The sequence below is a fragment of the Notolabrus celidotus genome, chromosome 1 (genome assembly GCF_009762535.1).
Source record: "Notolabrus celidotus isolate fNotCel1 chromosome 1, fNotCel1.pri, whole genome shotgun sequence".
Lineage (NCBI taxonomy): Eukaryota > Metazoa > Chordata > Actinopteri > Labriformes > Labridae > Notolabrus > Notolabrus celidotus.
Window position 1 is genome coordinate 2943232 of NC_048272.1, and position 26761 is coordinate 2969992.

Genomic DNA, 26761 nt, shown 5'->3' on the forward strand with positions numbered 1-26761 from the left:
AGTTAGCAATAAGCACATTTTCATCTGTGGTCCCTGGGCAGGAAGATGTAAACAAATGTCCAATACAAATGATAAAAAAAACATACTAGCATTTAAAACAATACATAGGCTACTCAACACAGTCCATCACTAATAACAACACATTTAAAATTACATTTTATTGTCTCTAATTTGATGCATTCACATGATTACTGGGGTTTTTCCTTGAGCCATATTTTTTGTTAATAATTAATTAACACTTCTGTAAATATGCCAGAGTTAGCCAAAAGGCTAGTTTATATCCGTAGTCCCTTGCCAGATGTTAAAAAAGGCTCCCTAAAAAGATCAAGATTAAACAAAGATAAAATTGAGTAAAATAAAATCAAAGTAAGAAGGTAGAGGAGAAACCAAGACACAAACAAACAAACAAACAAACAAACAAACAAACAAACAAACAAAAAAGAGAAGAAAAGAAAAGTACAAATAGCACATATGATTAAGAATGACTAAAAGCTACATAAGGACATAATATGACAGTTTTTGAGAAAGTTCTATGTCAGTAACATATAAGACAATGCGTACGCATTCACTTTGTGTCAAAAAAACAACTTCAGTGAGAGCAGACAGCCAGAGTAATACCAACAACCAAAAGACTGTTTGGCCTTTAAGCCTACTGTTAGCCACACTTAGAACCTAGTTAGTCAATAACTGGCTGTGTTGAGTTCAGTGGTGGACAGTAACAAAGTAAATTTACTTGAGTACAGTACTTAAGTAAATTTTTTGAGTATCTGTACTGTACTTGAGTATTATTTTTTGAGGAAACGTTTTACTTTTACTCCACTACATGTAGAAGACAATTATTGCACCTTTTACTCCACTACATTTCTATCAATGCTCTAGTTACTCACTACTTTTGCTTTGAAGTCAGCTCATGAATTTCCTTCTCTGTTCTGAAATCTGATCCCCAAGACAGTAAAGTGTGCTTGTGTTCTGTTTGTCTCAGTGGTTTAGTCATACCTGTGTATCGTGCGTCTCCATGGTTGAACATGAAGCAAACAAAGAGCACATTTCACTCAGATCAGGCAGTTCATGTAGAGGTGGTAATGATGGCTATAACTCTCCACCATATACTCTCCTATGGCCATATCTTCAGAGGTTAGAGGTTTTTGAAATGAAGAATGATACGTATAGTTTGAAATGTTCACCCTGTTTCCCACTCTGCCCAAACATACAAAATATTCACAGTCCAACCTGAGAAAGTGTGCTGAGCTACGTAACATTTCTCTCATTCAGGATGAACATTTCAAATAAGTTGTCTGTGCTTGGAGTAACAAAGTTGCTGTTTTTATTCCATGGTATAGTTTTTATAGATTTCAAGTAATGGTTTCTAGATAAACATGATGTAACAGAATGTACTCCTATGCATTCAAGTACTTTGAATACTTAAGTATTTTTAAAGCATGCACTTCAGTACTTTAACTCAAGTAATAATCTGACAGAGCAACTTTCACTTCCACTCTGTTCCAGAGGAGGGGAGAAAGTGTTCCTTGTGTGATCTGTAGGAAGTTGAAAATGAAATGCACTTTTTATTCTACTGTCCACCATATCATGATCTCAGGTGCCTCCTTTTCAACAAAATATCAGAAAACTGTTCTGATTTGTTTTCCATGTCTGATGAAGATAGACTTCAGTTCCTGTTTACACACAAAGTGTTCCAGTTTGCTCAGTTTGTGTTAAATGCTGAGGAGCACACTCTATGTCTGATTTAGTTGTTGTCACTGCCAAATGTCTGAAGTGTACCACTGTGCTTTTGAATTACTCTAGGTCATTGTTGGACTTGTGCAGTATTGTAACTGCTCTTCTTTCTGTCTTATGCTGTGGCTCCTATTTTGTTTTGTTTTTGTAGTATCTTGTAAGTCCATATGGGCTGGGCACCTTTATGGTGAAAAACTAAACTAAACTAAACTGTATTGGAGTAATATTTGACCTAGAGTATCTATACATGGACTTAAATAATGAAGCTGTGTACTTTGTCCACTAGTGGTTGAGTTATAGATACTCCTCTCGACTGTTTTAGATACTGAAAAGATATGATTAAAGAGGCTATTTAACACACCTTTACTTATGTCTTTCTTTTTCTTTTTTACGTTCTTCTTGGTGATTTTATTTAAAGCGAGGATGAGGCAATCATCTTATAAAACAAATATTATAAATTTCAATTCAAGATTTCAAGATTCAAAGGTTTTTATTGTCAATTTTCACTGTATATAAGAGACATACAGGAAAAAACGAGATGCTGTTTCTCTCACCCAGCTTTTAAATATCTCAAATTTAAATATAAAATATAATAAAATACAGTTTTATAAAAACAGCCTATGTACACAGTGCAGGTAGTGCAGTGCCAGTTTAAAAATGGACAATGAAAATGAAAATAGATAACAGTGCAAATGATATTAAGGTGCAGACAGTATTCGAGATAAGTAAATGATTAAGTAAACGGTTAATGTGCAAAAAGCAGCTCGTTGAATGAAAAAAAAAAAAGTTCCTATATCTAAATGAATTCTACCCATGTGTGCATCCATGCCTGTCCTGCGCACTGGGTCTAACCAGCCAGCTCCTCCATCTCAACTTGGTTCCTCCTCTCCCTCACTTCAGGGGTGAAGAGGAGGAGAGCAGTTGAGTCCGGACAGGCGGATAGGCTGCACTCAGACAGACCCCCCTCTTAGGGCACATATTGAGGAAAGAAAAAAAAACTTTTGGAAGTGCTGACTGACAAGCTATCCATGTCTGTGTTCTTAGGTGGGAATGAATCTGCCTCCACTTGAAGTTGTTTGCTCCAGAACCGGTTTTGAGGAGGCGGTGAGGCGGTGAGGCGCGGCGGCGGATGGGATCACACAGCAAGAGCAGGAGCAGCAGCAGCAGCAGCGCCAAACTCACAATGCGCCCCGAGTGAACAGAGGCAGGGAGACAATACCGATCCACGGGTACACTGAGGAGCTGCAATCTCTCATCTGGGCTCCCTCTCTTTTACTCTTCAAAATCCTGCTCCATTGTGGCATTTCCTCTTTCTGCGGCTGCTTTTTGATTGATCGAGACAAAACTGACTTCGCAACGAGGGCAAGTGATTTGATCCCCAAACTCAGCCATGACGTCTCCAGCGAAATTCCGAAAGGACAAGGAGATAGTGGCCGAATATGAGACCCAAGTTAAAGGTAAAACTTTTTAAAAGCTTCTCACGTGTTCAAAGTAGGGGGGTTAGTTAAGGCTACGTGTCGTGATTTTGGTGCTTTCTGACCACAATGTGCGTTTTCCTTGACTTGGTTGATTGTGGGGTTTTCTGCGCCCTCACCTCTTCTCTCCGGCGCAAAGGGTTCCCTTACCTTTTGTATTTCCCTCAGTCATTTATAGAGGTTAATTGTCATTATGCAGACACAGCAGATCACTAATTCATCAATGATTAGATGTTGAATTGAAACTCAAGAGCGGCGTGGCTTTCAGCGTGTGGTCGCTCGCCTTTTTACGCAGCATACAGATTCTCAACAAAGACAGACAAAAAAAACACCCGATCACAAATCAGTGTTTTTGCCCAGATGTTGCCTCTAAATGCTCTCTTGACAGTCGTTATAATAAACGTGGTGTGTGTATGTGTGTGTGTGTGTGTGTATGTGTGTGTGTAGACTACCCACAGGGCTGGGGTTTCGACATGGAACAAGGCAGGGCGTTTTCTCTCCCCTCTGTCTCCTGCGTGTCTGTGCTGCTCACTGCTGGTGTGCACTGCAAAAAATGCTACACATAATGTGTGTCCTTCTCCGTGTGCATGGCTTTAACGCAGATTGCAATTAAGTGATCAATTTGTGCAGAAGCTTGTCCATTGATCACAGCTCATTGGCGTTTGCCTCTGCTGATGATCAAGGACACGAGAGAGCAGCAGCAGGGGTGGGAGAGCAGATTGTAGTGGTTAGAGAGGGGCGTTCATGTTAACTGTTTGATGGCTTTGCTGGTGTGTGTGTGTGTGTGTAGGCTCTAGTATTGATGCATCCAGTGTCATCACAGTGACAGTGGCTGTTTATCAGATGTATAGGTTAGGCATATAGAGTCAGTGGAGGAGAGGGGGGGAACATGGAGGTGGCAGGAAAAGGGGGGAGAGTGATGTGCAAAGGAGAGAGGACAGGATATTGCCTTCCTCATGAACAGCATGTTTCCACCACCACCACCACCACTGCTGCAGAGCTAGATCATCAGATAAAACAGGCGGCCTCATCACACACGCCTCTCATGTCCATGTTAAAACAGCCATCCTCTTATCCCAGTGTTGTCTCCAAAATGATCACTCTCTTGGCCCTTTTGGGCTCCAGCAGGTCTGCTGCCACCAGCAGCTTTGTAGGAATGTGGAGAGTGTAATCCTAAAATAAGCCCTGTTGGTAAACTGGAATGTCTTTCCTTGTAGACATACGGGTGACAAGTTAAAGGAAGAAAAACAAACAAACATCATAATGTCACCAAAATGTCTGATATTGATTCAACAAGTATATAGTGACCGTGAATGCATCATCATATTTCTTCAGGTCAGTCCCCAACATGTTAAATCAAATTGTGCTTCTTCATATAAAAGCCTCTAAATTAGGTATGCAGACTAATGTCACATAATACTGATGATCATTTTTTTGTATGTGCCATGCATTCAAATGAAGCTCCTGCTAGCAAGCAGCTAACCCGATAAGATCATGACAATTTGGAGGTGACTAAAGTTGGCTGAAAAGAAGAGAGGAGTGAGGAAAATGCAGCTGCAGAGGACCTTCTGTTGAAATAAAAAATGCAGCTAATATGCACACATCATCACAGCCTGCCTAGCTGTCTCTTGACCTCAGATAGTTGTCATTCATTTGGAGGCAACCAGCCAAAGATGTCAGAGGAAGGGGAGAAGAGTGTGGAAAAAACTGCACACTTCTCAAATTTGTTGATCACACACTTTAATCAGTGCATTTTTGAACAATGTTAATGCACATGGCAGGTTTTCAGCACATCATGCAGGCCATATCTGTACTTGTTGTGTCCTGTCACTTCATCCTAGTTTCCCCATTATTTTGCCACCTGTCTGTACACGTTTCCCTCTTCTTATTTGTCACTTCCTAGTGTTTACCTGCCTCTCTGCTAACTCCTTCAGCTGTCACCACAGTGACATTATCAGCATTGTTGTTTCACCGTCCCGGTAGACCGGCTGTTTCTGCTCGGCAGCCTGTGTAAAGGTTTTATGTCCGTGCTGCATTGTGAGGACTGTCTGCTGTGTTTGTCAGCTTGTGGACTTAATGTTTGTCCATCGACCCCTTTGCATCGATTCCTTCTGTCAGTTACCTCACTGCTCCCTGGTGAACAGCTGTGTCGAGTTTCTTTCACCACTCTCTTGTCTGCATGTTTTCCACATACCTTCCATACTTTTCCTAAACTGAAATTACCAGATGAAAGGATAAACCTGTGCATCCACATAGCTCTTTGAGGTGTGTGTCTGTTTCCATGTGTTTGTAGAGCTGTCCTCCAGGTACCGGGACATTCCCAGCAGTTTGTCTTCCCAGGGAGACACAGACAGTCTGTCATTACCCTGTGCACTGCTGTTAGGGATTCTCTAATGAAAGGTATCAAGCAGGAACACATGATCACTTGCAGGTCAGCTCTCTGGCGCCCCATATTTCCAAACACAGGTCTGTCTTATTTCACCAAATCTTGTATAGATCTACAATTTCAGTCCATTGAGCTTTGAAATCAAACCAGCGAGTCTGCTTTCAACAGGCAAGAGGAGAGGTAGTTTCATGCTGCAACTACACTGCAGCATCATGGGGGAAATAAATGTAAATCCTTCCATGGCATAAATTCAGAAATCCCTGCAGCAGCAGAGGAAGATGCATGATGCACACAAATATACCCTCAGACAAAAGCTTGGAAAAAAAAACTCCAGCAGTCTATGTGTGCATGAGTTTGAATTATTTTGAAGACATTTCTCCCGTCAAATCAACATAATTTTGAGTTTAGTTTGGCCACTGATGGAGCAGTAAAGAAACGTCATTGTGCAACAAAAATACAGTCACATATATTCAAATACAGATTTAGCACACAGCTAGATTTTCAGGATTTCTGTTTTGAAAGCTTGAAATAACAAATTCAACTTGTGTTGATGCTACTATTCAATACTGAGCATGAAAAATGTTCAAGGAAACAACTGCAGAGTAGAGGTAGAGCAATCATGCTAGATACACAAGGAAGCTAAAACATTATGTACAGGGTTATGCTTAGTTAGCCGTTGGTTATGCCAAATAGAATGCCAGCTGTAAGGGATTTTTTCTTTGCATAACCACCAGCTAACTATACATTAACCCACTTATTACCCAGCTACAAACAAAATATACACAAAGTATTGATCTGAGGATGACTTTATTGATTTAAATTATTTATACAGCCACAAAAGTAGTCCCTTAGTTTCCACGGTTGGTAGTGCTTCCATTGTAATAGTGTTCTTTTCTGCTTCCTTACGGGTGGAATAAACATTAAACTTAACACTTGATTCCTGGTTAAGTCAAAACATTAGAGCTTAGCTTGTCTGTTGGCATTCTTAACTGATGTAGAAGATAACAGCAGCATCTGTTTAAGGTCCTCTTCCTCATAACTTTTGTGTTGACATTTTCTCCTCACTCAACCAGTCCTGTTGAACTGCCAAAGTGCAATCCATACAGAGTAGTGGTTCCTTCACGAATGTCTTCTTCTTAAGTCAAGTCAAGCTTTAATTATGAAGCACATTTAAAATAACCTCAGTTGACCAAAGTTCAATAAATAAAAACCAATAAAAGAATAGTAAGAGCTCAATTTAGGAAATAAAAAGAGTAAAAAGTAGGAAGCCAAGGATTCTTGTTTAGCTGGGACTGAGCGCCAAGGAGCAAAGATGGGTTTTCAGGAGTATTTTTAAGTGCTCAACAGACTGTGCAGCTCTAACCTGGAAAGGTAGGCTGTTCCACAGCTTTGGGGCAGCCACTAAGAAGGCTCTGTCCCCACGAGTAGAGAGTCTGGACCGAGGTACTGCCAGGAGCAGCTGGTTTGACGACCTAAGTGCTCTGGAAGTACTGTGAGGCTGTACAAGGTCTGATAAATAAGACGGTGCCAGACCATTTAAACACTTAAAAACAATCAATAAAACCTTGAACTGGATCCTGAAGTTCACAGGCAACCAGTGCAAAGATGCAAGGACAGGACTGATATGATCACGCCGTTTGTTTCCAGTCAGCAGGCGGGCGGCTGCATTTTGGACGACCTGTAGACGGCGCAATGCATCCTCTGTGTCTACCAATGCTATCAGAAGGTAATGTTTTTGTCACACTGTCAACAGGAAGAGGTGTAATCATGAACAGTACATTAGATAAGCTGGAACTCCTTTCCAGTATATGTGTGGCATCTGTGATCAGGTTGTCCCATAGACTGTATGAAATATGGACGTAGTATCCATGATGTCACCCATCTGTTCCTGAGCGCTGTTTTGAAGCCAATCGACGGCGGCAGCCATATTGGAAATGCGGAACTCAACCAGGCATAGTGTGACGTAAAGGGGCGGAGTTTAAGCCTCCTAGCCAACAGCTACAGTGTTCCCATCCGGGAGTCAAATCAGTCATGAATTACAGTTTATAACTCCTCCACATGGGCTTCATAGTTTGAGACCGGAGGTTGTTGCTTGGGTTGTCCCTAGCATCACCTTTGCGATTCCATATTAACCATTGTCAAAAAGGTTTTGACCAATCAGAATCAAGTATTTAACACAGTGAGGTGATGACTAAGAAACCAGGGTAACAATGCTCTTTGAATGCACACACAAACTAAGTCAATGTTTTCTACACAAGCCCGAGTGCTGCTGATGCTCTAATATGGGATTCTGGCTGATGCAAGCAGGAATGTTCCTACTGCCTCAGAATGGGTGTGTGAGAGAGAGAGAGAGAGAGAGAGAGAGAGAGAGAGTGAGAGAGAGTGTGCTTGACAGCATGAGTATGTGTGTGAGAGACAGAGACAAAGTGATCGAGAGACAGAAAGAGAGGGAGGAAAAGAAATATAGCCAGAAGAAGTGAGACAGACACATTTAAACCAGGATAGGAATGCTCTAACACAGATGCGAATGGTTATACGCGGTGCTGAGATGGAGTTAAGGAATGAGCTTATCGCCTACTATTGGTAGTTCACAGAGTTCTTCTCTGAAAAGCCACTTCACCCGAAACACTCCAAACTGCTCTGAGCTGTGTCACTATTACAAGCTCTGTTGGATTTATCCAGTCAACGCAGATCTAGCAGCTATCACAGTCCCTCAGTTAGAGAGGATGACATAATATTTAAATGGAAAGCTTTAATTCAGGCAAGGGGAAACATTTTAGTGGAAAATTAGGGAGTGCTGAGTTTTTAATACGTTTGACAGATGTTTCATTTTCAAGTACATTTTGGCTAAGGGAGTCAGCATCTGTCAGGGTTTGAAACATCTGGGAATGCTAATAAGTGGCTACCACTGCTGTAACTGATAAAACTATTGATTGCAGCTTTTTTGGAGGCAATTAGGGAATACAGAGAGGTGTCAGTATTTCCAATCTGTGTGCTGAGTTAAGTGCTGAAGAACATTTACTGCCTATAAAGAGGTATGCACATGCTTTACTGTATCTCCAAACACATGCAGACTGTTAGAATTTTCCACTCGGGTGTATCAACTCATCCAGCCTTGCAGATATGATGTTGATCTGTCTCCAGGAGGAGTGATGATGAGCGCCTGTGGCTATGAACCGAAATGATGCGTCTGCCTGCCTACGCGTTCGTTACTAAGCTGCCTGTTTACAAGACAGCCAGGGAAACATATGATTTGGGATAAATGGCTGCTTTCACTTGCACACAATAGGAAAGGTGGTGACACAGCAAGCAGGATGATTGGTTCACATCTGTGTGCGTACGTGAGGATCGGCGCTTGGGGCTAAATATTGCATTTTGTGCGTGCGTCAGGGGTGATTGATTTATATTTGAATGGGAGAAGTCGGGGTATCACACGGGAGTCCTTTGACCTACGTTTCACAGCGATTCTGCCTCAATTATTTACGATGAGAGAGCAGTTTGTGGCAGGAGGATTAAGGAGAGATTGAGGTAGCACTGCCATTATGGCAGCTGCTCTTACATCAGCAAACATCTCGTGGATGGAAGGATGCGTTAAGACAGGGCGTCAAACTCATTTCAGTTCAGGGGCCACATGCAGCCCAAGTTGATCTGAGGTGGGCCGGACCAGTGAAATCATAACATAATAATCTATAGAGAAGGACAACTCTACATTTTCCCTTTGTTTTAGTGCAAAAAAGTACAAGTACATTCTGAAAATGTTCACATTTAATGAACTATCTTTCTACAAAAACAGCTGTTGTATTTGTTGCCATGATGAGTCTCATAGTGGGTCGAATATTTTACTCTTTAAGCCCTGAAGCCTGCTGTGAACACACCAAACACACAGGTTACCCTGTCATTTGACACACAGCAAAAGAACAGATAGATTATAATAATGAAGAAGGTAAAGTTGACTATTTTGGACCCCTCAGCTCCAGCATGAACAGTTTGCTTGCTGGACAGTGTTGTATGCAGGGGTGTAGTGCTAGTGTTAGTAGTTGGTGGATCATCTTCTAGTGCTCTAAAAGTGAATCTCAACAGGATTATACAAACAGCAAGTCATCTATTTTCTCACTTTGAGAAAAAAAGTCTGGAAAAAAAAGCACTGTTCAGGTGCGCTCCATCAGCACTATGAGTGTAAGCGACCCCCAGAGGGCAAATTTGAAATAGTAGTTACTTTTAGGGAGGGGTGTCCTGATAAAACTTTTTTACTTCCGATACGATCCCAATATTGCAGCCTTGAGTTTTGGCCGATACCGATACCGATCTGATACGATATCAGCAAGAATCATTCATACTTTTATTACTTATTTTGTAGTATGGAATGTCAGAAAAGGCTTGATCAAGTGATATTACTCAAACAGAGAACAATAAATAAAACACTTTTGTGTATTATCTTTAGTTAAATAGTTTCAGCCTCTCACTGCTAAAAAGTAAAAAGAAAACATTCTTGATGTGACCACTAAGAAGATATTTTGATTCTCTTGATTCAAATAAAAATGCCATGGACACAATATAAGGGCAGTATTGCACTTTTACGACAGCCCCTGAATGCACCTCGCAGGGGCGCTGCTGGATAGAAGTGATGGAGCGGAGTCTGGAATGGACTGCTTATGTCGGAGATTTTAGATGCAGGCCGATATAATCCAATACTGTTTTTTTTTGCTGATATCTGACCGATATCAATCTTAGGGATGCACCGATCCTACTTTTTAGGCCCCGATACCGATATCGATACCTGGGCTTTGGTATCTGCCGATACCGATACTAGCCGATCCGATCCTGGTTTTGATTTAACAATCTTTATTCCTTTATGTGAGGATAGAATCATGTTTTGGCAACTTCAGGCTTTTCTGACTTGATGGTGAACTGTACCTGGGTTCCAAGTGCTAAACCAGAGGCTGGAATCCCTTAAATCAAGGATCTGGAACAATTAAATCCAATAACCTGTCCGTGTTTTCACACTTTGAACCCATCAATAGAAGGTTTCTAGCTTCTTTGCAGTAGGCTACAGCTTACGTAAACTTCCTCCTTTGGGCTTCCATTATATTTCTCAGTGTGACTGCCATCCATGGAAACATTACCGCTGCACATGTTGCAAGTTTCCAGCAGAGTTGTTAGCAAAAGAAGTGAGACATGCACCTAAACTGCAGAGCCTCTGTAGTTATCCTCCATCATGCTCCACCAGGCAAAAATGCACAGACCGGCCGGCGCTGATGACGTAGGAGACGCACATGGCTGCTGTAAACACAGAAAAGCCTAGAACTGAGATGAATAGATCTGCCATATGAATCAGCACTATATATCGGCCCTTTGTCACCGATATCGGATCTAGCTTTTTGAGCCCGATCTAGCCGATATCCGATACCAGGATCGGGTCGGTGCATCCCTAATCAATATCGGATTGGGACACCCCCTAGTTACTTTTATTGCAAAATTCCAGTTAATGTCATCTCTGTAATATTTTCACTTTACAAAGTCGTTCTTTGGGCTGGATTGGAACCTCTGGCAGGCCGGTTTTGGCCTGTAGGCCTCATGTTTGACACCCCTGCTTTAAGACGTCTTTAAGCTACTCAATTAGGGGTAGGAAGTTTGAGTGCTTGGTGTAGTAGATTTTTTACAACGCTCTGTCAATTAGGGCTGGACTCTATCGACTAGGTCCAGTGGTGCATTTACTGACCACAAGTCAATCGCACCACTCTGAACTGTAACATACACAGACTGTTGGATGCTTGCTAGAGTGTGTTGAGCTGCAATGAATCTATAATATAATCATTGTATAATGTTAAATAAAGGCTTAAAGATGACATAGATGTTTGATTAGAAGTAGAACTAAACTGAATCTGAATGAGTTAAGGAAGCAGAACACCTTAAAGGATGTAGTCTGATCGACATTTCATACATCCCAGAACTGAACGATTGAGTGTTGTGAGCTGAAATAAAAATGCAAATGGAGCCGAAAATAATCAGCCAGGAAGGATGTTTGTGTGAGGCTGAGGTTCAGGAGTCAGGCAGGAACACACACATAGAGATTGTACAGGGGAGTGTGTGATGCTTCCTGTTTGGGAACATGGCTTTGTGTCTGAGCACCGGAGTTGACTGCCTTTCACATCACACACACACACACACACACATGAACACACAGACAGAATTTTGGATTTTCAGCTTTGCAGTCAGCACTTTGCCTCTCTGTGTTAAAAGGGAACTGAAGACATACTGCAGGTACAGAGTGAAAAATCCTCTCGCCCCTTTGGTGAGTCACAATTGAACAGCCTGTTCCATATCTGGGTCCCACTGTCCCTTCGGTGAGTGTGTGCACAGTGGCAGTCTCCTTCTGCTGTGTCAGCACCAGACACGACAAGGCTGAATACAGTCATTGATTTTCTGATCCTCCTCCACCTATCTGTTTCCTCAGAATCCAATATCACAATTTACTACAGTGCTGCTGCTGCGTTTAAAAGAAAACACACAGTTAAATTTACCAATATCAAACACCAACACACATGCACACACATGCACACACATCAACCAACCCTGTTTACAAGATAGTGGGTGTGTTGCTCGATTTGTATTCAAATGACTGCCAACCGTCCTCCTCCTACCGTCTGCATGCAGTTGATGGCTGGGAGATAAAAAAGGAATGTCTGCTATGACCATGAGATGCAAACACAGCTCACTGGAGATAAAAGAAAAATGTTTAAAGGACTGGAGGATGACACCAAAAAGAGAAATAAGGCAGTTGGAGAAGCCAAGTGGGTAGGGTCAGAGTTCAGCTGCGAGATGACTGCACTTCATTGGTGCCAGATGTTCCAGATGCTTTGATTGGGCAACAGATGTTCACTCTGCCCTGGTTGGCTAATCCCAACTCTTTGGAGGTTGCCGCCCCTTTTCTGGGCCTTCAGCACAAGGGGGCATGTTGGGATTGGTTGGAATCTCCCCTCCTTCTTTTCAGGTGATGCCGCTGTCAGAAAGAATAAATGTGTGTGCTAATAAGTGCATGTGTGCTCGATTGTGCCCAATCAACAGGCTGCTTCATGTAGTGACCTTTTTCACATAAGATGAAGCTGGTGTCATAATTATGCAAAACACACACACACACACACTAGCACACGTACACACACACATTCAGCTCTCCAGCCTGGCAGACTTTGTTGACAGTCAGTGTGGGTTTATTTGCATACTGTGAACTGTACCATTCCATTTACACAGTTGGTTTCACACAGATGATGATGATGATGTTGAGCTGTGTAGTGGTTGAGCATGTACTAGGCTGTGTGTGTGAATTGAATGATAACATGTCACTTCATGAGCAATCGTGCAGCTGCGATGTTGTACACTTTGTAGAAATTACATTAAGATTATTCTAGAAAGAGAATTAGACACGCTTTTTTATACACTAAATTAAACACTATGTGAATCTTACACAGTTTCTCAAACCAACTTACAGTATTTCATTACAAGGATATTAAAATCCTCAAAAGGAGTATACATGAGCACAGAAATGAAAGGCTTATTTTTTTCTTCATTCACAGTTTGTTAGAGTTGTAACTAGTCTGTCTTTTCACTGTGTTCATTTGCTGACTACTCTTTCAGTGTTCTACATAAAACGAAATGGTCAGCAAGTAGCTAATGATACCTGGAAAGTTCCCCAGAACTGACACGGTCATAAAGATATTAAACTCACAGATTCAGAAAATGAGAAGTGGCACATTTTCCCATTTTTTTAAAAGCTGGAATCAGCAAATTTCAAGAACACATTATTGATGAAAATGTGTGTTTTTGAAACTGCTTTAACTTGAAAGTATAAACGGCGACATCGCCCAAGCCTTTGTCTGAATGTGTGTGTTTGTGACCTGAGCCAAGAGTTGATACAGAGGCCTTGACCCCTGTTAGGGTGCCTCCATTCAATCGTCTCCCCCTTTTTATCTGACGCACACTCACACGGCAACAGCAGAGCAACCGGTGAGAGTGTGTAAAAATGTAGAGAGCAGCACCGTTGCCTGAGCCAACCCCCCCCCCCTCACACACACACTCTCTGTCTGTCAATCTCCCTCTCTCTCCCCACTTTTTCAATCTTTTTTCTCTCGGTCAGCCATCAGCCAGTGAACAATCTGACCTTTGTGAAAAACACGCTCTTGTTTTTCCTCACTCCTCCTTTCTCCCTCTTTTTCTGTCTCCTTCCTTCTCTCTCCTTCTCCTGATGAGGTTTGTCAGAAGGGATGAAATGTGACATTCACATTTTGGACACGCGTCGCACGGCCGCTTAAACCAATAATCATCACTCCATGATCTAAACATATGTGACACATATTTTTCTTGCATGTGTGAGCGTCTTCTACACCGGACACTGACTCACAACCATCTGAAAGGATGTTTGTCTTGTGTGTGTGTGTGTTGGTAAGAACATGGTTAAGAACAGAGGGCTCTATATAAAGCCGAAGCAGGGCAGAGACAAAGCCCACTCATATCCTCTGTAAAACAATCAATAGGAGGATAGACGTCCAGCTGTAAATAAATAGGAGGGAGGAAGAAAAGGAGGGAAGGAGAGAAACCACAACAGTAGAAAGGTTGGATAACGCTCCCGAGGGATGCCAGAGGAAACAGGTTGTGTTTGAACAGCTCTCATACGTGGCCAGAGAGCAGAAGGAGGGAAGAAAAAAAGAGGATAGAGGAGGGAGAGATCTGGAAAATGTGCAAGAGGAAGCACGAATTAATTGAAACCCACTTTTAAAACACTGTGCCACCCATCTGCTCTATTCAGCATGTGTGTGAGTACAGTATGCACTTGTGTTATCCTTTTTTTCACTCCCCATCTTCTCCCTCTTCCTCTCTCCTTCCCCCTCAATCAGCAGCTTCTCCCTGCACGTAGGCAGACTTGGTTGCTAGGGTTACTGAATTGCCCCCATTTTTCTGGGTTTGTGAGGAGCAGAGGGAAAATGAGGAAGAATAATGTAGATTTGTCTCCCCTGTAGGGTCTGGCTAATCAGGTTACTACACACGCACACACACACACAGATTCCATTTTGAACCCTGAGCCCTTGTTCTCCTCTCTCCCTCTTTTGCTTCCTCTCTTTGCTCTCCTGATTTGCTCTCCTCCTCCGTCTCCTTTTATTCCTCTTTTTCTTCATCTGGGTTTTTCCATGGTGTCAATGCTGTTTCCTCACCTCCCTCCGGCTGTGGGCTGGTGTGTGCTCCGTTTGAGATGAAGGGCGATGCGGTTTTGATTAAAGGAAATTCTGAATTGTTGCTGTTGTTTCTTGAAAATAATTTTGCTCCTCATTGATGTTTTTAAGCTTGATATTTATGAAAGCCTGAGGATGCATTTTGAACTTGCGTTGACATCAAACGCTGTGAATGAGTTGTAGGAACTTCAGTGAGTGCAGAGACGGGTGGGTGGGCGGGATGTGCTGCTATCAAAGAGAGATTTTCAGTGTTGTGACAAGTTTGTGTGTGTGTGTGTGTGTGTGTGTGTGTGTGTGTGTGTGTGTGTGTGTGTGTGTGGGTCTGTTGAAAGCAGGCAATCACTGCAGAATTACACTCACTCACCATTTGGGGTTCACACCTCTGCTAATGCTGTTTTAATGAAGCCATTCATCACCTCATCTCAGCTGAATCTGATGCACTTGCACACACACACACGCTCTCTCTATCTCCTTCTCTCTTTCTCTCTCTCTCTCTCTCTCTCTCTCTCTCTCGCTCTCTACCCTCTTTTCTTTTGTATGAATGTGTGTGAGGACATGGTGTTCTTCCTCCCTGGTTGCTGCGTGGATGCACCAGTTTCTGTTTTAGTTGTTCCCAGCATCAAAGCTGCTCTGGTGGATGTTTCCTCCCTGCTTTTTCAGTTATTTTGCAGCACATCTGCAGGCTTAGAGAGGCTTTTAAAAGTGCTGAATCCTGGCTTTACTTTAAACCGACTCTGAGTGTGGGAATACAGGAGTTTTCTTTCCCACAGTCAACTCTAAACACAATCTTTGGATGATGAAAAAAAAAAAGCACACATTCCTGTGTTGGTAGGATGCTGGAGAGTTGAAAAGAAGCATCCTCTCCTCTCTGATCCTGAAAGAAAAAGGAGAGTCAGCCCTTCTTTCCCTGCCTCAGGCCCCCCTTACTTCACACTCAAACCAGATGCACAACCAACCACACACAACACTTTTAACAGCATGTCGGCTCTGTTTGGTGTTTGGTGTTTTGTGCACACTGCTAGCATGTTGACCTCAGTTGGAGGTTACACTGAGGTCACTGTCAGGCAGTTATGGAGCTGCAGGAAGAGGAAGAAGAGATCCTCTGGTTTCCCTTGTGGGTTAACTTGTGATCGGAGGCCTCTGCTGTGTGGTAAGAACAAGGAACTGTGGGCAGAGTCAGTCCAGGCAGATCAAAAACGAGAGAGGCTAAATGTCACATGCTACCTGACGCTTTGACATGAGCTGTGAGTAAGTTGTTTAATATGTTTTTATTTACGGTCATGAGTCAAAAAGTAATGCAGTCTGATATAGGGATGCACCGATCTGATCCTGGTATCGGATATCGGCTAGATCGGACTCAAAAAGCTAGATCCGATATCGGTGACAAAGGGCCGATATATAGTGCCGATCCATATGGCAGATCTATACATCTCAGTTCAATGCTTGTCTGTGTTAAAAACAACCATGTGTGTCTCCTACGTCATCAGCGCTGGCCGGTCTGTGCATTTTGCCCGGTGGAGCATGATGGAGGATAACTACAGAGACTCTGCAGTTTAGATGCATGCTTCTTTTGCTAACAACCTGCAACATGTGTTATTGCCTGAAGTTGACAAAATATGATTCTATCCTCACATTAAGGAATAGAGATTGTAAAATCAATACCGGGATCAGATTGGCTAGTATCGGTATCGGCAGATACCAAAGCCCAGGTATTGATATCGGTATCAGGACCTAAAAAGTAGGATCGGTGCATCCCTAGTCTGATGTGGTGAACCTCAAGGATATTAGGATATTAGGAACCTTTTGGAAGACGTGTATAACTGGAAAATTAGATGTTTCATATAGATGCTGTGCATGGGCATGGCAAAATCGCTCAGTGAGGCCCCCTCCCTCATAAAGTTTGGAAAAGTCAGCCCCAACATACGAGTTGAACTACCAGGAAAGAAAACCAAATCAAAAACAACAAACCCCTGAGCCTGGGCTCATATTGTAAACCAAACTCAAAGTCTGGCAATTTACATTTATAGTAAAACAATGTACAACTTCTACCACAGGGGGCGCCAAAATCAATATAATTACTAGTGCTTTAAGGACTTGTAAGTTATGAAAATCAGCAACTTAAACAAACATAACTTTTGCAGCACTCCTGATTTAAAACATGTGTAATCTCCAGTGTGTAAGGAAAAGTACTTAACAATATACTGTTGTGACAGGAAGTGAAAACACTTTTGTGTGAATGTACTCAAACATGAGGTAAAAGCACCTCACTCAACTCAAAGCTCTTTCCAGTACAGGTTGGAGGGTGTGGTTGTGTAATGTGTGATTGTTGCCCTTATGCATGAATATCAGTGTGATTGCAGGATTGACATGTCAGTGCTAGGACCATGCTGGGTGTGGAAGAACTCAACTGAAAGTGTTGTTTACCTCCAGCTGAAACTCCAGTCGTTTGAAGGCAGCAGCACATACCTGAGGCCAGATATCTATCTCACTGCTCTTATTTACAGGCGCCTGTTAGCAGACTTTTTCTCTTGTTCTGCCTTTTGGTGAGAATGGCCAGGAGGCAATGGGGTGTGTGTGTGTGAGAGTGTGTGAGAGTGCGTGCATGTCAAGAACATGCTGATATGTGCTCCTCACTCATGCATGTTTAAGCATGTCCTGAGGCGGTGGAATATGAACTGTCATAGTCTCTGAATCTGTCAAAAACAACACATAGAAAGTTTGTAGATATTTGCATACACCGAGATAACACTCAGTTGAGTACAAGAAGTGCAACTTAAAGTCACGCTGTACAAAAGTCTTCAAAGCGATCTCATCTTTGAGTAGTTTAGATGCAAGCTTCTTGGATACTGTGCAAGAGATGTGTGTGTGTGAAGAAACAAGCCTGGTGCCTTTAGCACACCAGCTGATTGTAGTGCTTCAGATTGAGAGAATAAGAAGTCATGGTGATACAATTGCAAATTACTAACTGTGCGAGCCAACATGAGTTTTAACAGTGCATGTGAGAAACAGAACAGGTGGATGCTTTGTGGTGTGATGTGGTTTTGTGGTGATGAAGGATGTTGTTGTTGCCAAAATGTTCAAAGTATTTAGTTTAAGCCAGACAAGTCACAGCAAAATGAAAGGGAACCTAATGTGTGTGGATCTGGAAGCATTCAGTCATCACTGACATTATTTAGAGACTTTTAGTCTGACATTTACATTAGATTTAAATCATAAGCTTGTTTCATGTTAACCTGTTTGACTCTGCCTGTAATAGGCACAGTTGTACTTACAGCAATGTCAATATCTACAGCTGGGTCTGCTGCCTCCATTCTTCTGTAGCCTTCAGTGAAACTTCTGTCACATATGACTTGTCTCCATGTCAACCATACGCAGACCCAGGCTGTTACTGGGTCACTTAGAGTCCAATGCCGCAAGTGCAATTTTTAACTTTCACTTTCATTTATGGAGCAGTTCGCGTATTTGCACTTTGCCACCTGTTGGACCCTAGAATCCAAGAAAATGATTTGTTCCAGGTTTGCTGCTCAAAGAAAAATGGATGGTGAAAATCAGCAAATGAAAGAAGACCCATGTGCTTCATATGCCAGGAGAATATAGCTGTGCTGAAGATTTCCAATTTGAAATGGCATTATGAGGTGAAGAATAGGAATTCTGAAGAGACATTTCCTCAAAATTCAGAGGTAAGAACTACAAAATAAATGCACTGAAATCATCATATCAAGCTGCAAGCAGGACTCTTGACACATCTATGACACAAAAACACACAACAACAACATTTACAGTTGTGCTCATAAGTATACATATATATATATACGGTTTTCTCTCTGACCACGCCCCCTCAGGAAGTGGATGTGCCCTCGGCTGTCCAGCACGTTGATCTAATGTTTACATGTTGGCTGAATATACACGGCTGCTCACAGACCCGCGTTACTTCAACCCTCTGAACCTGATCCAGAATCTGATCCTGATGGAGAGGCGCCTGCAGCAGGACCTTTCTGAACGATTGGTCACAGATTTGGTGTTTCTTGTTGTTTTATTTGTCAGCATGTCGACGTGTGTCTTGGTACACAGCTACGACATGTAGCTATGTGGCTATGCTAACTAGCGCTAGCACTTATCCATGACAAATACAAATCATCCACTAGATCTTCAAATCTGCAGACGTGGGGAGTAAAACCGACCTTTGTGTTTATTAAGACAGCCTACAACTAGCATGCCTCCCTCCTAAGCTCCTTGTTAGCACACATGTGTGCAGGGAATGAAAAACGGAGGAGGAGTTGAGTTGTATTTTATACAGTCTATGGGCTGAACAAGCTCCGAGCTCTGACTTCACGTTACAGACCGGATGTCGTTGTGACGTATGAAAAACACTGAAAACTGAAACGGCTTGTTTCAGACACACATTTACAGAAAGGTGGAGAAATCCGAACAGGGGCAGGATGGATTTATTTCATTTTCAGGGGGTTTGTAGACATGCCAGGGACACATATTTCAGGTAGAGAACCATTAAAAAGTTGATTTTGCATGATATGTCACCTTTAATAAGGTGACCATATTTTGTTGGGTGTATTTTTCCCCATCCCTCGTAATGACACTGTCATACAATAATGTTGTTGTGCAAGTAGCATTGTGAGTAGTAAATTTTGATGTGGCAACGCCCCCAGAGGACTATAGTATTTCACTATTCAGGCCAGTTGAAAGGGAAATCTTTTCTCTCTCTTCCTGTGCTTTGAGCCCATAGTAGAGTATAGGCCATGTGCTGCTCTGCTCAGTGGGATACCCCTCTCCGATTACTGCCTCCACCTCCCCCCTCCCCCCTTCGCTCTGTTGCCCCCCCCCTCCCTTCCACATTCCGACTCAGTCCATGTGCTTCAAACAGAGTGGAAATGGGAACATCCCTCTCCTTATACATGCACACACACATTTGCATTCCTGTTGTGCAGTGGCCCATGCGGGACAGGAGTTGTTGTGGAGCTGATGGGTGCTTTCTCCATAGATTATACACAGCGTGCTACACTCTGTCGAGTCACTTTGTTAGGAAGCAGACCTCTGCCTAGGCTTGTGCTGAGCTGAAAGTTGAGAGAGATCAAGTGGATTTTCCTGGAAGACAAGAGATGAGTTCTGGGTACCCGGGTGATGGAGAAGTTGACAAAGAAAAGAAGGTATAAGAGGGAGGGAGGGAGGGAGGGATTCCTTTAGGCACAGCAAACCTTCCCATCAATCATTTCATCACATTGGTAGCATAGCAGCCTGACACAAGCATGTTCTGGTGCCCCCATCACTCTTTCTGACTTCCTCTTTTTTCCCTAAAAAATCTCTCCTCTTCCACTCTCGTCCTCTGTGATTCCTCTTTGTCTAAGGGCAGTGTTGTATGGTAGAGGTTGCTGTCTATGACACATGCGCATATACACAGGCATTCTCTGTGTGGAAAGGTTGCAGTGGGAGGCAGCAGGCTAAGCGGCTGAGTGTGAGTGGGGCTCTTGTCATGTGCTGATGGTATTCCCTCTGAGGAATGTGGAGGAGAGAATTTCCCAGTGTGGAGTGCTGGATTCCCACTGTTGGATCTGAGCATGAATGTAATGAGTGTCTCTAAGGAATCATTTGTTGTCTGCAATTTATAACTTTTTATAGAAAAGTCTATTAATAAACTCCAGTAATATTAAATTCATTTTTAATCTATAAAATCCTTATCACACTATCCCAGAGCTAAGAATGACATCCTAGGTATCTTATTTGGGACACACAACAGTCTCAAACTCATATTATTGTATCATAAGTGACACAAAGAGCAGCAATCCTATATGTAAGAATCTAAAACCTGCAAATGTTTACTTCATGATTGACTGAAAAATACATACACCACTGAGATAGAAGATAGGCTTCAAAACAGCAATTCAGAGACCAATGGGTGATGTCATGTAGACCACGTACAAGTCTGAGAACAAGCAAGGTTGTTATACCCAGACCTCTATCCAACAGGTAACATGTAGTCCTGAGGAGTATGAAAACTTCCCATTAACATAAATTATTTCGTTCTTTCTTTCTGTCTTTATTTAATTCCACCCTTCTTTCTTACTTTCTTTTTTCTTACTTTATTAATCTCAAATTTCTTTCTTCCTTCCTACCCTCTTCTTTCTAACTTCTTTCTTTCTTTCTTTCTTTCTTTCTTTCTTTCTTTCTGTATTACTTTCTTTCTTTCTTTCTGTCTTTCTGTCTTTCTTTCTTTCCTTCCTTCCTTTCTTTCTTTTTTTCTTTCCTTCTTTTTTTTTCTTTCTTTCTTTCTTTCTTTCTTTCTTTCTCTTTCTTTCTGTCTTTCTTTCTGACTGTCTTTATTCTTCCTTCCTTTCTTTTTCTTTCTTTCCTTCTTTCCTTCCCCCTGTCTGTCTTTCTTTTTTCTGTCTTTTTCCTTCCTTTCCCTCCTTCATTCTTTCTTTTTTCCTTCTCGCTCTCTTTCTTTTTTTCCTTTCTCTTCTCCCTAATTTTTCCATTCTTTTTTTCCTTTTTCATATTTTTCTTCCTTTCTCTCTTTCTTTCTTTCCTTCTTTCCTTCCCCCTGTCTGTCTTTCTTTTTTCCGTCTTTTTTATTCCTTTCCCTCCTTCATTGTCTTTTTTTCTTTCTTTCTTTCTTTTTTCCTTCTCGCTCTCTTATTTTCTCTCTTTCTTACTTTCCTTTTTTAATTTCTGTTCTCTCTTATTTTTCCATTCTTTTTTCCTTTTTCATATCTTTCTTTCTTTCTTTCTTTCTTTCTTTCTTTCTTTCTTTCTTTCTCTCTTTCTTTCTTTCTTTCTTTCTTTCTTTCTTTCTTTCTTTCTATCTTTCTTTCTTTCTTTCTTTCTTTCTTTCTTTCTTTCTTTCCGGTCCCGTCTGTTTTTTGAGGGATTTGGTGGCAGCCCGCCTGAGAATTGAATACTCTTTCTTCTGATTGACAGACAACTTGAACGGCTTTAGGGGGTTGTGGGCTTTGAGGTAGTAGTAGGAAAAGTAGTTTGAAAGTCAAGTCTTTCTTTCTTTCTAAATCCTATACTTTTGTGTTTAATTTGAATATTCATTCATTTCCTAGCCCTAGTGACCAATTAGTGTTCACATTTTTCTGTATGAGGTTACTGTAGGAAACAGCAGGATGTTTTAAAGATACAGTTCCAAACCTGATTTAGTAATATGTGAAAAAACGCATCTGTAACTTCCATCACACCCCTAAAGGTGTGACTGCGAGTCGTGAGTCCATAATGAGTCGGATTTCAATTAGCCCTGCATAAGTTTGCACAGTGCTCCAATAACAGGAAGCTTGGCAGTGCCTCTGTCAAATTCCCTCTCTTTATCCTCAGCTATGCTCATCAATGTGCTCGACTCTTTAATGTGTAAAAGAGAACCAAACTTTGAAGCACTCAATAGATTTTGCTGGGGAACCTTTCAAAGTGACCATTGATACCCTGACCGTGTGGACGGTGGTTGTGTCATCTCTTTTCCCAAATCAATAAGGAAATGCGGCGACACTGTCTCTGCATGTGGAGCTGCTGCAGTGTGTCTGAGGTCAGGAGGTGCAGCTTAAATCACCTCTTTTAAATCAAAGATTAAGACTTTTTTATTTACCTCTGCCTTCCTATCTTAGATTATTTTAACCCACTTTAAATTAAAATTTTAATGTAATTTTTAATATATTTCTAATTTTCCTTTTCTTTTCTGTTTTATCATATTTGTCATTTTAATTATGTTCTTTTATGCTTGTCTGAATGTCTCCAATGCTTTTAATGTGTTAATGTAAAGCACATTGAGTTGCCCTCGTGTATGAAATGCGCTATACAAATAAAGCTGCCTTGCCTTGCCTTGCCTAAAGAAGCTGACAGCATGGACCACAGACTGGGACAGCATCCCTGGAAAATCCTTGCCGCCACACCGTGTCTCTTTTTGACAAGCATGTCTGACCTAGCAACGGTAGCTAAGGGTGGCGAGACATAGGATTGGTTGATTTGGATCTTGAGGGGAATGGCAGATTCTGCAAGTAACCATGGAAACTACTTACTATGATAGAACGCCAATACATTGCATCTTTACTGCTAAAAAAAGCACATAAAGATCATTAAAAAAAAAACACTTCATCTTACTTGCAGAATTCATGTTGGTCTCTTGACTCTCCTCAGTTTTTACATGTTATCGTCTGGTTTTGGAGCATCTTTTAACAGATTTTCATGCTGTCAAAGTTTGTTGAAAGTGTTGTTGATTATGCAGAGATAGAAGTCGACATGTAAAGAGATGCAAAAATGAGTCTAAATTCCAGTAAAACCGAGAAAAATGATATCACAGCAACATTTTGGCACAAGAGGCTCGTATTAATGCATCTATTGTGTCCTCATACAGAACACTGACACTTAACGCCCATTGTTTTCAGTGCCTTTGTTACCCATAATGCCCAGGAAGGCTTACAGTATGTGTGAGTCAGGTCCCTGGCTGTATCCCTCTCCATTGTGTCCCGCTCTCACTGCGGATGACAATGATGGCCACTGTCCACCAAGTGAGACACATCGCCGTCATGGCTTACATTCTACGCCGTCCATATGCACATAACACAGCTGGCCTCAGCACAGCTTTTACTGCACTGAGGCCATTTTGAATCCATGAATTACTGTGTTGTCTTTGGTACAATCGGCAGAATGTGTCTGATTTCCACCAAAGAGGAGGGGGATCTGGGTTTTTTTTGTGTGTGTGTGAAAGAAAGAAAGAAAGAAAGAAAGGGTGGGAGAGAAAGGAGTGTATGCATGAAATCTGGTAGCTGAAGAGTCGAAACAGCAGGACTCTGCTACATCAAACAGGTTTCCTCTGCGGATAAGAAAGAGAGCCAGGCAGGGAGAGAGAAAAACACAGGCAGGGGAGGGAAGAAGCAAAGCAAGAAGGGAGCTCTTTGTAGTCTTTCGTACCAGAGAAAGACTTCATCTAATGACTGTCTCGCTTTACCTTGTGTCTGACATGTGGTGATCTGTCTGTGAGTCGACTGGAGCAAGTTTAGAACAGGTGTGGACCACATGTCTCCCTCTGGTCTGCCGTGACCTTTGACCTTGTGTCTTCCCTGCCGGCCACAGACGCTCTCAGGAGACATGCTTGAGCCTCTCAGGCTGGGGTGATCACTGCACATAAAATCAAATTCTGCACAGCCCCACAGCTCTGTGTATGTGTGTGCGATGCATGTTTATGATGCAGAGATTACACCGTGTGTGTGAAAGTGCTCCCTCTTCTCGCCCTTCAACACTGAAGCAGCATCAATAATTCAGCAACACATTGCAGAACACAACTCTGCACGCTGCAATCCTTTCTCTCTCCTTACCCTCCCTGCAGATTTCCACAGTATTTATCCGTCTCCTGTTAGACTGTTTTTATGCCCCCATTTTGTTCTCTTACCCCCTCCCCCAGTCGCTCACTTCTGCCCACTTTCTTTCTTTTCTCTCTTGTCATGTTTCCCCCCTTAAAGCTGTGAAACCTGTCAAACCTCTCACATTTTTCTTGCATTCATTAGTGTCTATTTTTCTTCATCTCCTCTGTTTTCCTTACTCTTATTCTCCTATCAGGCATTCCTGGGCCGCCTGTACGTCCACTCCCTCCCTCCCTCCCTCCCTCCTCTGTTCTTTTCTTTTTAAATCTTTACTTTTGAGGGGCTGGAGAGGAGGCTGGAGAGGGGAGGAAAGGGTGTGGCCGCCCACACTGCAGCACTCTATTGTGTTGTTCTGATTCTGACATGTCCTTTTCACTGACACACACACACACACATTACAGGCAAAATAGGACACACGCTGTGTCGAGTCACTGACCCTATGTTTGCTCTCCTCTGATTGGAGAGGAGTTTTCTCCTGGTATCACAGGCTGTCCGGTCCTGAGTACAGATAACTTTGTTTTCCATCATGTATCTGAGGCCTGCTAGGCGCCAGGCTCCCATGGTGTCAAAGGGCAGGAAAACTAAGAAAGAATGACCTTACCACGGTGCATCATAGGGATGATAGGAGGAGAGCCGATCAGATATGGATTCCAGTGTCTGAAATAGCTTTGATATTGCTGCAAGTGCAGTGTTGTTCTTGGCCTGTACACTGCGCTATCCTCCAATTTCGACACCACGAGAAAATCTCCTTGTTCCATCACAAATCCATTATTTTTCAGGGCTCAAAAACAGTTGCCCACTCAGCATTTTGTGCTGTCTGGCCATGATGGCTTTACTGTCATCTTCTGTTTCAGAGCTGTGAAAATTATTCTGACATCTCTACGACAGGTCTTTTATCATCTGCTGTTATTTTTGTTGTACATCTCCCTGTCTACCTCTCTCTCTCTCTCTCTCTCTCTCCAATTGTTTCAACCCAACTGGTCACAACCATAGACTGTATAGTCACAACAATAACTGTTCAGCAGTGAGTCTGGTTCTGCTGGAAGTTTCTGCCTGTTAAAGGGAAGTTAAGCATGCCACTGTTGCGGACATAACAAGTAAGCTGAGATCGCCAAATGAAGGTGGCCCACTCAAACACACCCTTTGTAGTGAGAACGCATTCAACCAAGCAACTGGAACAAATAGCTGCTTGTCTGATCACACAGGTAGGTGAGGTAGTTTGATAAAGATAGCGATAGGCTAACGTTGCTTAGCATCCCTGTCTTTTTAAGCATCAGCTGATGAGCTGGTGTTGGCTCACCAACATCACAGGACTCGACAACATCTACTAGTTCAACTACGGGCTTAGCTCTGAGAGTTTAGTCCAGCTCATCAAACCAGGAAGATTTGTCCTTCCCATCACTGAAACTTCCACTTTTACCAAGCTGGTCTTGTTCCATTACATGCTGCTGTTGGAGTTTCTTGGCCTTCTCGCTACAATGCTCAGCAGGGAAATGGAATCCGCTCTCTTTCATGCACTGATTCACAATTTTGTAAACTTCTGTATTTTGTGAGTGATGAACATTTGACAAATAAGCTCATCGGCCCAAATGTCAATGGAGCATTTGACCCCCTCGCCACTACAAATCAACCCACGAATCATTTTGTCAGTAGGTTGACTGGCTAACTTTAGTGGATGACTTAAAGCTGGGGTTGGTAGTCTTGGAAAACTAGCATGAATTTGAATGTAGCATGTCTTCAGGACTCCGTCTAACCCCTCCCCCCCTTCCCCTCGGAGCTCCTGCAAAACGACGCCCCAGCTCACATGCACAAGCGCCGCAGATTCATGACCTGATGGTGACTGATTCAAAACCGGTCCTCACCAAAACATTATCATAGTGAAAGTTAAAAACACTAACAAACATGGCTGCTGTTAGTACTCACAACTGTCATGCTAGCATTATCCAGTTGTACTGGTGACACGATATCAGGAGAAAAGTTATAACACATATATAATAATGTAACAGCTCTACTGTTAGTTAAACGTGTTCAGTGTAGATGCTCTTAATTCCTACAGTGTTGACAGTCAGTGAAGGCATCAGGAGAGGTGTAGAGTGTGTGAGAGAGAGAGAGGAGAGACAAGAGGAGAAGTTCTTCATTCATTCAAACATTGATTGTTGTTTTGTTGGTTGGCGTGATCACGGCCGACAGTGACCGGTTATTAAAGATCAACGTGTTCACCAATCGGCTTGTCATCACTACAGCGTCCGGACAGACGCTACAGTACATCTACATTTCCTGTAGGACTTACTAAATGTCATTAATTATTTTGCTTGTCAGAGCCCCCGTGGTGAGAGCTTTTTAGACTCTGATCCGGACTACAGTCCTGAGCAAAGTACCTCATTGGGTCAGAGGGGACAGGCCTGAGGTGGAGCGAGAGGGACAGTCAGTAGAGTCAGGGGAAGCAGAGGCAGGGGACGGGGAGTGAACGCTGGGGAAATGTACGCGCAGGAGGCGGGCAGAACGACAGGACGGGATTTGATTGGTTTAAAATTTTGGGACCCAAAAAACGGTGATTGGTTGGTGTTTTCCCAAGTTTACTCC

At 42.4% G+C, this 26761-nt stretch overlaps 1 protein-coding gene across 2 annotated transcripts in view; it reads left to right on the forward strand.

Annotated features, from left to right (window-relative positions):
- Positions 1 to 2592: 2592 nt before the first annotated feature.
- Positions 2593 to 26761, forward strand: part of srgap2 (SLIT-ROBO Rho GTPase activating protein 2) — a 96038-nt gene continuing 71869 nt past the window's right edge. For both annotated transcript variants that reach the window (XM_034681211.1, XM_034681219.1), the window contains exon 1: positions 2593 to 3191. In XM_034681211.1, the coding sequence (XP_034537102.1) occupies positions 3125 to 3191 (67 nt within the window). In that variant the 5' untranslated portion in view covers positions 2593 to 3124. The remainder of the gene's footprint in view (positions 3192 to 26761) is intronic.